At 41.6% G+C, this 13,707-nt stretch overlaps 1 protein-coding gene across 1 annotated transcript in view; it reads left to right on the top strand.

Annotated features, from left to right (window-relative positions):
- The first annotated feature begins 6,362 nt into the window (after positions 1–6,362).
- LOC134645332 (amine oxidase [flavin-containing]-like) overlaps positions 6,363–13,707 on the top strand; it is a 45,924-nt gene continuing 38,579 nt past the window's right edge. Inside the window, exon 1 of the mRNA XM_063498732.1 lies at positions 6,363–6,485. Coding sequence (XP_063354802.1) covers positions 6,431–6,485 — 55 coding nt within the window. The 5' untranslated portion in view covers positions 6,363–6,430. The remainder of the gene's footprint in view (positions 6,486–13,707) is intronic.

Genomic DNA, 13,707 nt, shown 5'->3' with positions numbered 1-13,707 from the left:
CATCATTAAGGCTTCAGTTTTTTTCAAACCACAAAGAATTGAGAGCTCACGTTTAGGATTTGAGCTGAAATAATGGGTGGTTTGGGGGTTTTTTGGAAGCAAAGAAAGGCCATGGTAGCTTGAATTTTAAATTTTTCTTTCTAAATGCACAGCAGTTATCTTCACTGCTTTGGAGTATGCTAATTTACATGTTAATTTAAATCCTGTGTGTCTGGCATATACAGCAGGACGTCCTTCCTTTCTTCTTGTTTTGGCTGCTCCCTTTAGAGGGTCACTTCAGCAGATCATCTGCCTTCATTCTATCCCTGCATCCTCCTCTGTCACACCAACCCTCTGCATGTCCTCCTTCTTTACGACCATCTTCTCCATCTTCAACATCCTTTGTCCAATATAAAGTATCTACCATCCCTTCTCTGCACATGTCCAAACCATTTCAATCTCACCCTTCTAACTCTGCCTCCTGAGTTGTCCCTCCAATGTACTCATTTCTAATCTTGTCTATCTTGATCATTCCTAATAAAAATCATAACATCTTCACCCGCTCCACCTGCAACTGAGGCTATCCAAAATCCAAATCTCCAAATCATACATCATAGCAGGTCTCATTACAATCTTGTAAACCTTCCTTTTCACTCTTGCTGCTATGCTTCTGTCACATATCACCCCTGACACTCGTCTACACCCACTCCACCCTGCCTGCACTCTCTTCTTCACCTCGCAGCTACTTCTTGTAGCTTCACCGTTACTCTCGTCTCCCTCTCATTCACACACATGTATTCTGTCTTGACTTCTTCTCTCTTTGCTGCATACCTCCACCCCTCCAGGCTCTCTTCCACTGGCTCCCTGCTCTCACCACAGATCACAATGCTGTCTGCAAACGTCATAGTCAGAGAAGGCTTCTGTCCGCCTCTCCATCACCACTGCAAATAAGAAGGGTCTCAGAGCCAATCCTTTATGTAATCCTACCCAACCTTGAACTACACCTTAAAGACACACTCTGCAAACATGAGCACTGTCTCACTGTCCTTGTATATATATTTCACTACCCTCACATACATGTCTGCTACTCAGAGACAGTTGGTAGCACTCTCAAAATGTCTTGTCACTAGGGAAAAAGTGATTTCCCGACTGGTTGAGGAGCAGCTGCTGATTGTTGCTGGGTGAAACTGATCGAAGAGGGTGCTGCTCCAAAAACCTCTGTGTGATCACTTTGGTCACTGGCAGACTAGTTTGCAACTAATCTAAGTCACATAAACCCGGACAGAGAGGTGACTGCTGATCCTATGGTCACTGGAATCCCACTTTGTAAGCTAAAACATTTCAGTGCAGTCAGTGGTAGCTTAGCAATGACATGTGCTGCTTGTAATATGAACTTCATCCAGCCCTGAAACAGCTGGAGAAGAGAAGCTGATCTTAAAGGGAAATTAAAAACAGTAACAGTGGATTATATGTGTGCATCATCCTTTGTGCATCCCTAGTGCTCATAGCAGACATTCAAATCCAGAGCAGGAACCATAAAAGTCAGCTGCATGCAGATGAATTTATAGAACTGAAAAAAGAAATGAAATACAAAAAAGCTTTAGGATTGTGACTGCAGGTATTTAACGGTTTGCTTCTATACAGTTTTGCATCATAACGCATAGAGAAAACAAATATGAAGTTACCAACGGGTAGATCCGTTTCTGATTTAGGATTTGATACAATTGCCAACATATACATTTTGATGAAACTCAGATTGCTCCTTCCCAGGTTGTGGCACAACAAAGCTAAAGAAAAAGAAAAAGAAAACACATGGAAACGAAATGCAAAAGAAATGCAAATGATGAAAAACTGAAGGATGGCTCCTTTCTCTCACACACCCAAAGCCCACTGTGTGGATTCACCGAGTATCCTGTAAGATTCTTTTTCAGAGAAGTGTGACAGCCTGGAGCACAGAGCTCTGACACTTACAAAGTGTATGTTTTTTTTCTGCTTGCAGTATCCACTCCCTGCACACATGTGTTCGCTGTTTTCAGACCTGTACCCTGTGAAACAGCACAACATGCTGCTCTCTGAACACTTCAGTGCCAACAACAACTGACAGCACGGCCGGCTGCTTCACACGTGAACCTAATAAAAATGGCTTTACCTTCCACTCTGGAGATTAATCTGCCTTTCTCTGCTGTCTCCTCTCACTGTGGCTCGCCTTTATCAACACACACGCGCAAAAGTGCCGGTGGTGAGGAGGCACGAGTAGGTGTAATTAACAGGAGAACTGGTGTGACAGAATGAGAGAAGGTTCAAGGCAGATGCTAACAGCTCTCTTTTCAGGCTGTCCCAGCAGAACAAAATAGGATCGGGGAGACTGTTGTTGGCCGGGTCCAGGCTTTCTAATTAAAGCAGCAGAAATATCATTCATCAGGTCCACTTTCTTCATTTCCAGGTGTAAGGCAGCCTGGCAGGCAGATGTGGTCATTATATAACTCTTCACATCAGCAGACATCACACATTTATTCAGTCTCGAGCCTAATCATAACCATTCAGGCGTTTGATAAAAATCGTAGAAAAGAAGCATTTCATTTGGACTCGTTTAAAAAAAATCACCTCTGTGTGTTTAGCTTTCCATCATAATGCCAGACGTGAAGCGTGGACAAAAGCCATGTGCTGGAGGGTTCACAATGTGACCATTCACTGCTTGAGGTTTGCGAGCGTGCTGTCAGCACATACTTTACTAAGGAAATATGAATACAATGGCAGTGTAGGGTGTAGGCTCACAGTGTTTCAGGTCTCTCTCTGAAGGTTTCGCTTGCTGTTTCATTTCATTTTATTTTTGTGACCGGGGCTGTGCTCGTTAATCAACAACACAATAAACTGTAAAGACAGAGCCAACCCTCTATAAGCTAATTCTATTGTCTCTGGCAAGCTCTTAAAAAGGCAACCTAAAATTGGCAGCACTCTTTGTGATCATATTTTCTTTAAAAAGTGTTTATGTCCTAAAGTATCCAGCAGAGTTTATCTTAACTTAATGTGAGGCTTTGGCAGTCTGCGCTTTGTGTCTAACCAGAAAGAATTTCGTCCTGAAACTTTGGAAATAGCCACGTGATTTGATTAATTAGGGCTGCTCAGGCATCATTAACTTCAGCTACTCTCTCCTCACTTTGATGTGCCAGTATGGTGTTTGCTTTTAATAATAAACAGATCAACCAAATCAACAGTGCATGAAAAGTTGTTTAAAAGGATTATAATGTAGGAAAACTGGGATGAAAAGTTTATTTCCAGTAAAATGTTCCAAAACATGGGTTTTTGTTTGTTTGTTTGTTTGTAAAACAAAAAACCCCTTTATATTCATATCTAAACTCACTGTGTAACCAAACACTTCACATATGTTAGGCTTTTGTAGTGTTTCATTAAGTTGCAGGGCAAATGACAGTAAGGTATGTTGCTTGGTTTTATATTTACAGGTCATTCTCTATAACGCCTAAAATCACACTTGGTTAAATCGAAACAAAGTACAGGTGAGCTCAGATTGGTTTTAGTTGACTTTCATTTTGTAATAGCCTGATGGATGGATGAAATGATGGATACTGATTTCCAAAGAATGTTACCAGAAAACCTCTGCTAATATAACGCTGCTTACAGTAGGTCAGCAGCAGTCTTTGACATTTTAAGGCTTTGTCACCAAACTCATCTTGGACCTCTGCTGCCCTCTGCTGACAAACCACCACACTGTGCACACCTCTGTTTCCCACTGAAGCGGCACACAGTGAACATTAAAGATTGAGGATATAGCTGGAGCTTACCCTGCATACTAAATATTACAGACACGTTTTGGAGATTAAAACACTTCCTACTATGTCATGGTAGCATTCCCACCGACTCCTTTGGTCTGTAGTGCTTTGTAGTCCCTCACCTGTCCACCACATTCATACAGCCACCACAGCATTCTCCACAAATACACATCATCATTTAATGTAACAGGAATTTTCAGTCACACTTAGGAAAATCATTTAGTGTTGTTTTTTTCCCAAAACATCAAAATGCCAAGGAGCCGCTGATTCACCAAATTGCTTCCTTAGGAGCAGAGAGTTACTGCTGATGCTGTATTGGACTGCATTATATTTAAAGATGCTTCTGATTACAGGAATACAGCACAACCAGACTGTGTGGGATAATGTACAGGAACATCTGTGCTGCGTATGGGAGAAGTCCCCAAGTCCTGATGGGACACACCTTGGAAGGTGGTTGAGAACAACAGGGCTAAGTTCCTGTGGGACTTCCCGTTCCAGACAGACAACCAGCTGCTGGCCAGCCAACCAGACGCTGTGGTGGCTGACACGCAACAGAACACCGCAGTTATGATAGATGTGGCAATCCCAGTGGACAGCAACATCAGGAAGAAGGAGCATGAGAAAATAGAGAAGTACCAGGGGCTGAAAGAACATCTGGAGCAGATGTGGAAGGTAAAGTCCAAAGTGGCCCCAGTGGTAATAGGAACATTAGGAGCTGTAACCAGCAGAGTACAGGCACAACATCAGAAGAGCGCAGTCCCAGGAATAGCTAACATACAGCACGGAACCCAATGAGAGTAACGTATTCTGAATACTTTGGATTACTTAATATATTATCATGCTTTTTACAACTACGTGAATGTACTATTGCTGTGATTTATTACTGTTACTGAAGGTCTGCGGCTCCGAACCGTAGTAAAGGGACCTCTGGCTAATACGTAGGGTTCCGTGTCGGGCTCGTAGCCGAAAAATAGCTTTACTTTGTTGTGTGGGTCAACTTTGCTTGCGAGAGACAAAGAGAGGCGTTGAAAGGCTGCTCCAACGGAACTTATTGTTTCGGAGGAAAACCCGAAAACAGCGTACAGCTGTCTTAATAGCTTACTTACAACTGGGCTCGTCAGGCACTCTTCTTGGCTGCAGTGGTTATTATTATATTTACATGCTTCCAGCTCCCGTTTCTGCTCGATGACAACTCGTACTTTTCCACTCTCCTTTTTCTCCCTCCTCGGGCTCACAGACACATAACGGGTATGGCAGTCCATTCTCCCTGCAGCACGGACTACACTGCCCATGAGGCTACATTCTCTTAGCACAACAACAACAACAAAAAGGCGCTCTCTCACCTAGGAAACACGCAGAGAGATAGCGTCACCCTGTAACCATGGCAACCATAACGTAGCTGTCAAACAAAACCCAAACAGTCCTGACCCACCACAACATGAAACAGGAAAGTACCACCGTGTAATCCATTTATTTCAACAAAGTAACTGTATTCTAAATACCACCTTTTTAAACGGTAACTGTAACGGAATACAGTTACTCATATTTTGTATTTTAAATACGTAACGGCGGTACATGTATTCCGTTACTCCCCAACACTGACCAAGCTATATGGCACACAGCCCAAACAGCACATGATGTGGCTGTGTGCACTCCACACAGCCTGTGCAGAGATGAGTTCTTGGCTAATTGTGACAAACCAACCACAAGAGGGCAACAGAAACTAAAGAATACAACATGACGGTATGATAACGCTGCTGAATCTTTTAAAGACAGAGGAAAACAAAGTCATAAAAATATAAGGCAATAGCAGTACCCTTGAGAAGGAGATAAAATGACTATGCTGAGAGACTCCCGAATTTCCTAGATAATTAGTTTTTTTCATTCAGTAGTGATTTTGGGAATTTTTCAAAGATAGATAGGAGCTGCCATAGCAAGTATAAAGCTGTTCTGTCTCTTTGTGCAACCAGATGCATTCTTTGGATGCACCTCACGTTCTACTTAGCTTTGAGTAAATTAAGATGACGGTTAAACTTGAAAACCCAGTGTACACACCCTGGTATGATATAATACTCTGCAGATAAGAAATATGCTGATAAGCCTTTGGCCAGACAGTTACAGCACCACAGTCAGGGACATCTGTGCTTTTACAACTGCTGCAAATTCATAAAAAGATTAAGAGTAAACTCCCTAAAGACTTCCTAAAATTTGCTAACAATAAGTATAAGCAAGTATAAAGAACAAAAAAAAGACACACAGAGCCACGGAACTGTAATTCCTTGTGAGTAACCCAAATTTGGGGATTCTGCAAAAAATAAAAAATGAATAAATGCGTGGAAATAAAACAAAAGTACAAAGGAGAAAAAGACCATGAATGAATTATATATTTTTACATTGTGTTTTTAAATTTCCTAGTAAAATGTGGGTCTATAGTAAGTAAACTATACTTTAGTATTATTATTCTTTTTTTTTTTTTTCATTCCATAAATTGTTTTCTCTAACCCTCCATACCCACAGGGCAGCGCTTTACTATGGGTAGGCGGAGTCTGCAGGAAGTGGGCCTGCCCGGCGCTTTTTAATCCAGATGCTCTCCGCCGTGCACCCTGCGTTCGGCAACGAGCTGACACAGCCAAGAGGTGAAAGAAGACACACCACCCAGCAACATGACTGCACCCAGCAACACCTACGATGTTATAGTGGTCGGCGCGGGCATATCAGGTAGGCTCCACGTCAGAAAACTTTAGTTTTGTGTTCAGGCTCCGCGGACGAGCTGAGCAAATAAACTGATTAAAGCCAAAGCTCCGAGCAGAGCTGGTAGCGGTCAGATGCGCTTTGTGGAAGGTTAACTACACAACTGTGGCCGTGAGCGAGTGTGTGAGACACCCTGTATCCACAGCTGACTGTGTGCAGAGCTGTCAATGATGGAGAGGTTTTTTTTATTATTATTATTCGTAGTGTTTTTCTTCTTCACGGTGTTCTTCCGTGAGGCTGCCTCCCCTCCCCTCCAGCTAGTCAACCTCTGTATCACCGCAGCAACAGCAGAGCAAGTTGAGTAACAGCTAATCAACCAGCGCATACTTTGTGTTACATAAGAGGACGTGCGCTGGAGGGGTTCTCGTAAATGATTGTTGCTCGCATCCATAAGGCTGACATGTGACTTGGCCTGAGTTGTTGGATTGTACAGATAAAAGCAGCTGGTTTGTGTTCGCTCTATGAGCCAGGTGGAGACTGGCCGTGATGCTGAGGAGGAGTCCAGCAGCCATGTGAAAAATGACGCGATGTGTGGATTACAAACGTTGCATTTGACGCCGCGATAGGTGTAATATTGCACACTTGCATTTTAAGTACAAGTTGGCAATTCCCCCCTCAGTAGTAATAAATAATAATAACAATGATAATAATGCATAGGATGGGGAGGGAAATGCACTGAGCGCCTTCTGGTACTAAATACTCCTTAGAAAACAGGCTGTGTGCTGTTCTTACCTAACAAGGGAAACCTTTACTATGAGGATAGGGAATGTTCTCAATCCCAGAATGCAAATCTTTGTACATAGTGTCATTTGGTAGGGATGTGCTGATATATCAGCTGAATATTGGTGTTGAGTCAAAAAGTGATTTTATGTCCAGTATTTTTGCTTATGTATGTATGATAAATAGTCTGCAGTCAGCAGGATTTACAAAGAGGTTATATATAAAGTAAGGATATCCGTATCTTTATGACTCTGCACGATTGTACCTACTCTGTGTTCTACATTATAACCGATCCAGACCTTACATAACTGTTATGTTATAGATTTTGCAATTTCTGCTGCCTTTTTGGCCAGACCTCTCTTGAAAACAACATTTGTAATGTCAGTGAAACATTTACATTCATAAATAAATGATCTAAAAAAGTCGCTTTGCCCAAAACTGCTTGTAGCTGTCACCTTGTGACAGAAATGTTCTTTCTGGCTCAGGCTGGCTTGATAGCAAATCACTTCTTGCAAACGATCACTTTTTGGCATAGCACTGGTATTGGCAAAAATATCTGCAAATATGATGGTGTATTGTAGCCAGTATTTATCTGGTGTTGCACGTCAGTTTTGCACTGCCTAAATAGTTCAAAGTTGGGCTGGGTGCAGGGCTATTTCCATTGGACAAAAACGTAAAATAAAATCCACAAAAACATTCAAGATTGGGAAAGAAAGAAAGAAAAATAAAGGGAATGGACTGCCACTTTCTAGTACCGCAGGGTTTTTTTGTTTTGTTTTTGTTTTTTGACTGTCTTGCCCAGTCACATTAGGAAAAACTGGTGATTGTTGATTTTTTTTTTGCTTTTGAGTGGTTGAGGTGGCCAGATGATCACCCAGAGTTTGAGCATACTGTACAACACCCTCAACTTCAGCAGGACCACTTTCCATAGCAAGGCGATTGGAAATAGGTTGCCTTTCACCAAGTGAGCTGTTTACAATCGTCCGACTTGGACTGACTGCAGTCCCTCTCAGGTAGACTGGCAAAGGTTCGCAAATAATTACCCTTTATAAATGCAGGCAGATTGCCAACACATTGTGATCCATGTGCAGTGATGAATGCTACAGCGTGTTTCTGTGCAATGGTGGACTCGACTCAGTTGGTTATATTCTGGTCATTTTTGAGATATTACCACAAACAGATTGCATGCAGTTGTCAGCTTGAACCATTCAGTGGGAAACTGGTCGCAGACTTTCTCCCAGTCTTTGATGTTTTCTCGCCATTGTGACGTTCTGAAGATGGCAGTTGACTGCGAGTGGTTTTAAACCAGGTCCTGTCTTAAATTTAAAACATTTGAATTCATTAAGTCTGGTAAGAATAATAAGCTCTGAATCAAAGATGCTGATTGATATACTGTATGTGGTGTAACGTCAAAACTTTGAATCCCTGTTGTTCCTGGCTGTTTTGATGCAGCTACACAACTTTCAGACACACACTCCTGCAAATGGGCAGTCTGGTTTGCAGGTGCAAAACTTCAGGCCAGGATTTTAGCATCTGTGGCGTTGGTGCGGTGACTGAAGTTGTTTTTCCCGATGTGAGTGAACCTCTGTCCTTTCTGTTCCCCATGCCTGACCGCTGCCTCACTCTCTGTTAGTCTGACAGTTCCATCGACTGCCTGCCTGCCTGCATGTCTGCTGTCAGGCACTAAAGAATTTAGGTCAGTGTCAGTTCAAATACCAGTCAAACGGACAAAAACAAATGCTACAGAGAAAATGCTACAACACCAGAAGACCCTGCTGGCTTCCGTCCGCTCTGCCTTTCCTCACTTGTTCCACATTAGGTTCTTGTAATTACACCATTTGTTTGTACTGCTGCCCTTTGCCGGGTTACAATGAGGGCCACATATAACAATCACTGTCCAATCAAAGCACAGATGAAACAGGAGGAAGAGGGAGTGCTCTTTTTGCCCCTTCAGCACCTCTCCACTAAGATGTGTGTCTCTCTAATTTGCTTGCAAATGCAATTGTCTTTTTCCTGCCAGCCAGGGCCACGGACCTGGTGGGTTTGTGGCCCTCAAGGTGCAGCCAACACTTTCTGAGAAAACATTTAATGCTTGTGACAGCCTGTTATCAAACCAGCAGCCGAGAGGATGCCAAGGAAAAGGAGTGGAGGAAAGGAGAAGGGGGAGGAGGAGGGTCAGATAAGCAGAAATAACAGGGAAGGGACGATTTCCTCATGTTTTGCCTGAGCAGCTGTGAAAGTGGGAAATGTAATGAGTTAAACTGGAAAAAAACAGAGAGCGGACAAGAATATGTCAGGATTAGGGAAGCGAGAAAGGGAATAAAGTGTAAACTGGGAACTTGAGTTGGTTGTGAAACAGCAAAGAGGATGGAAGTGGTAAAACAGACAGTTCAAAAGTAAGTGGTTCACAGGGCCTGTATCTCCCAAGCTAACTTAAAGCTGTCATGCAGTGCAGCATAGTTTCCCCCATTAAACTGCACAATAGAGGATTTAGAAACTTTGGCTGCACTTTGTGGCGATGAACTCTACTGGACTTTTACCCGGAGAAGCTGGCTGTAAAGTTAAATGACTGTAAATTCACAAGATAAAATTACACATGTGAGCACATTACGGCAGGCAAGGGTCCAAGTAACATACATGTCATAATCAGACAAAGAACCAACATGCTTCCTGCACGTGTCTATAGCATAGTTTCACAAATAGTCCTTTCTTGCTAACAAACCTCAAAACATAGAAAGCTTTTCAACCAAAGTGCTTGTCTGTGTTTAGAGGGTGTGTTGTGCTTTTATACTTGTTAGAAGTGAATGCACGTCAGACATTGGTTCACTCAGCCGACGTGAATCGTTTTGGTTCACTCGGTGCTAGAGCTGGGCGATATGACCCAAAATTCATATCTCGATATTTTTTAGCTGGATGGCGATATAAGATATATATCTCGATATTTTTTTAAAGCCATAAAGTAAGAACAAAAAGAGAGTTCTTAGTCAAAGCTGTGTCCCAGGTGTCACACAGGCACTTTTATTAACATAGAGCATAGATGTACATGAAAAAAAACTACTCAAAAATAAATTATGAGCATTTATTAAATAATGATGCGCTATAAATAAAAGAAAACTATGTTGTTTTGTGCATAACAAAGAGCTCACAATTGTGCAGTCAAAATGTAAACTAAAAGACGCTGAGCATAATAACACAGACAGATTTCACAGCTGCTCTGTTCCCAACTTCTACTGCGTGACTGACAGCCTGGAGTTTGAAATCCGCTTCGTAACCATGTCTCTGAACAGGTGCCATTTATGGTCCTTATACACACACAATACGGTAATATTACGTTGAAGCACAGTACGTATTACTCCGCGAGGCTCCTCGGTAGCCGTAATGCTCTGACAATCCATCAAGCGGTGCAGCTTCGTAGCTTACCAAAGTCGTACTACAACATTTTTTGACAGATAAAATCAGTTCGCGGTCATCAAGCACAACCAGAATTCATACAAAAGGCGCGCAGTCAACTTTTGAGAAAATGAAAGGATTTCAGGCTGTGCAGTTAGGCGTTAGCGTGGCTAGCTCGTTAACACGTTGACGCCGTCCAGCCCCACGCACGGGGCGATGCGCAGTAACTTGTTAACGGAGATTTGCCGTGTCCATGTTGTCGCTGCCTGCAGGTGAAGCGATGGGGGAGGAGGGGGAGTTGTGTTCAGGGAAGGAGAGGTGAGGTCGAGTAACGTTGCGTAAAGACAAAAGTGGACGAAAGAGAGGCAAATTTGCGGCTCTGCAACTATGATTATAACGTAACATAGACTATATCGATATAAAGGATATTGTCACATCTTATATCTCGTATAAAAATATATCGATATTTTTAAAAAACTCGATATATCGCCCAGCACTACTCGGTGCACCTTTTGTCATCGAGTGACAATGTTGTATTTGTGCCAATAGAGGGGATGCATGCTCTATTACCTCTACTGAGGCACATCCTTACTTTCTTAAATGATGTGTGAAATGCTACATAGAATTTGTGATGATAAATATAGAGTAAATAATCAGCTGCCTCGCCAGTGAGTCCCTCGTCTTAGGAAGAAGCTAACGTCATCTGTGGTTGGGAAACACGAGATGGCAAGGACCACAGCTCAGGGTTAGCTTAGGGTTCTGTACAATCATCCCCCTGTGAGTTGCCATCAACTAATACTGGAGGAATAGGTTAAGGTGCATCTATTAAGTATTGCCATCCACCCATTGTGATAAGCACTGTGTGGCCCAAATACAAAAAAACAGCAGCAGTGAGAGAAGTTATATCCCTCTTGGTGAGTAGGTTAGCAGGAGAGCCAGGTTCACATCTAACAATGAATGATATAGCCCACTGTGATGAATAATGAATAAAGCAGATTCATCCAAGTGGACATACAGTATATCAGCTGAACAGTATTAAGCTATCATATTATTATCAATAAATTTATTAGTGATTTACTGTCACAAATTGAATAGATCAGATAAGGAGCCTCATAATTAATGATGCAAGCTTTATTTGAATGATAGTTTGACTGTAGCATTGTGATTGTATAATAACAACAGTTCCCTCTCTAATACACATAGAAATGGTTCAGCTGAAATGTATGTCTGTGTTTATGGGTGTGTTGTTTTCGTTTAGCCTTTGTGAGACACACTCTAGTTCTCACAGGTTTGTTGTTCTGTACAAGTTTATCATAGTTAACTAACACTAAACTGAAAACAAGGTTTAAGTTAAATTAAAAAATAACTGAGAAACAATTTTGTAATCTTTGAAAACTAGCTAAAATTAAAATATAGAGGAAATATCCTTAGTTTTGGTGTCTGTTAGTTTGGTGAAGGTTTTATTGTAACTTACCTGGTGAGGCATTGATGGATGGTTTACTGAGACTCTGAATGTCTGCATGACTCTGGGTCAACCACTTTCATAAAGTTCTGTTTTTATTGTAATATCTGTGCTGATTTTTTCAAAATGTGGCCTCTGACATATGACCTCCATACAATAATGATTCAAAATATGATTGTTCTGGTTTACTCAGCACAGTACTTCCTATAGAATTATATTCCATTGGTGACAGTGGAGTTGCATGCTGATGTGTATACATATCTGTGAGCTTAAATTGAGAAACACCCCCACTTTCTTAAATTATTTATTTTATGCTAAATTTTGTGATAATAAGTAAATATCAGTGGGCCATAGCAGCACATGAACCAGTTCTCCTTCTCCTCATAGGGCCTGGTTAGAATGGCCTTCTTGATTGCAGTGATCTTCCAGACAGTCCAATGACTGCATTTGGTATCTTGCATGATATTGTACTTGGAGTCTGTCTGAGCACAAGACAAGACACTTTCAAGTAAGAATGCTGAATGATGTGGTCATCCTGCCAGCAGGTAACACGAGATGGAAAGTTTCCATTGCACTGCGCTGCACTAAAGGCATTACTAGATACAATTTAGTTAAAGGATTTTAGAAAGTGCAATCCTGGTGATGGCAGAGGATGGCATCTTTCCGGAGGACGTAAGTGATAACTTATGTCCTCTGGAAAGATAACTGTGACATGAGTGAGAGCTGAGCTTTAAATTCACCAAAAGTCTCTAAATTCTACGTCCTACGTCCACCAATGACATAGCAGTGATATAAAAAAGATAAAACTCTTGTATATAAATTCCTAATTGCAGATGGTGAACTTTTAGCAAGAAGACCTGAAATACCAAATGTAAAATCACTCGAAGATAACCAAAATTCACCTGTTTCATGATGTTACAGTGTTGCAGCAAGTTACATTTAAATGAAAACAGTTGGGTTAGAGACAGTAAATTGTGAAGTAGAAGAAAAAAAAAAAAAAACCCAAATGAAGTATCTCAAAACTGTGATAGACTTTCACTTTTCACATTTTTACTGACCCTGATATCCTAAGTATTCAGTTAAATTAAATTAAATGTTATTTATATAGCACCAATCATAACATCAGTCGCCTCAAGGCGCTTAGTATTAAAGACCCTACAATAATTCAGAGAAACCCCATCAATCAAACGACCCCCTATGACCAAACACTAAGTTGAGAGTGGGAAGGAAAAACTCCTTTTCCACAGGAAGAAACCTCCAGCAGAACCAGGCTCAGGGAGGAGCACCCATCTGCTGCAACCAGTTAGAGGTCATCCAGATCTTTATGTCTTTAAGACATTCCTGCAGTTTAACTAATTGGTGCGTATCATTTGGCTTCATGGAAATATAAAGCTGGATATCATCTGCATAGCAGTGAAAATCATGCTGTGCCTTCTAATGATACCCCGGACCCTGTTTTCTTCCCACTGTTGCTAAGTGCTTGCTCATAGGGTGCTGTGTGATTGCTGGGGTTTTCCCTCTAATAATGTAGGGTCTTTATTCTACAATTTAAAGCCCCTTGAGGCAACTGCTGTTGTCAATCGGTGCTCTAGAAATAAAACTAAATTGAATTTAAGT

Source organism: Pelmatolapia mariae, linkage group LG16_19, assembly GCF_036321145.2.
Source record: "Pelmatolapia mariae isolate MD_Pm_ZW linkage group LG16_19, Pm_UMD_F_2, whole genome shotgun sequence".
In the NCBI taxonomy this organism is placed as follows: Eukaryota; Metazoa; Chordata; class Actinopteri; order Cichliformes; family Cichlidae; genus Pelmatolapia; species Pelmatolapia mariae.
This window is presented reverse-complemented; position numbering and strand designations above follow the sequence as displayed.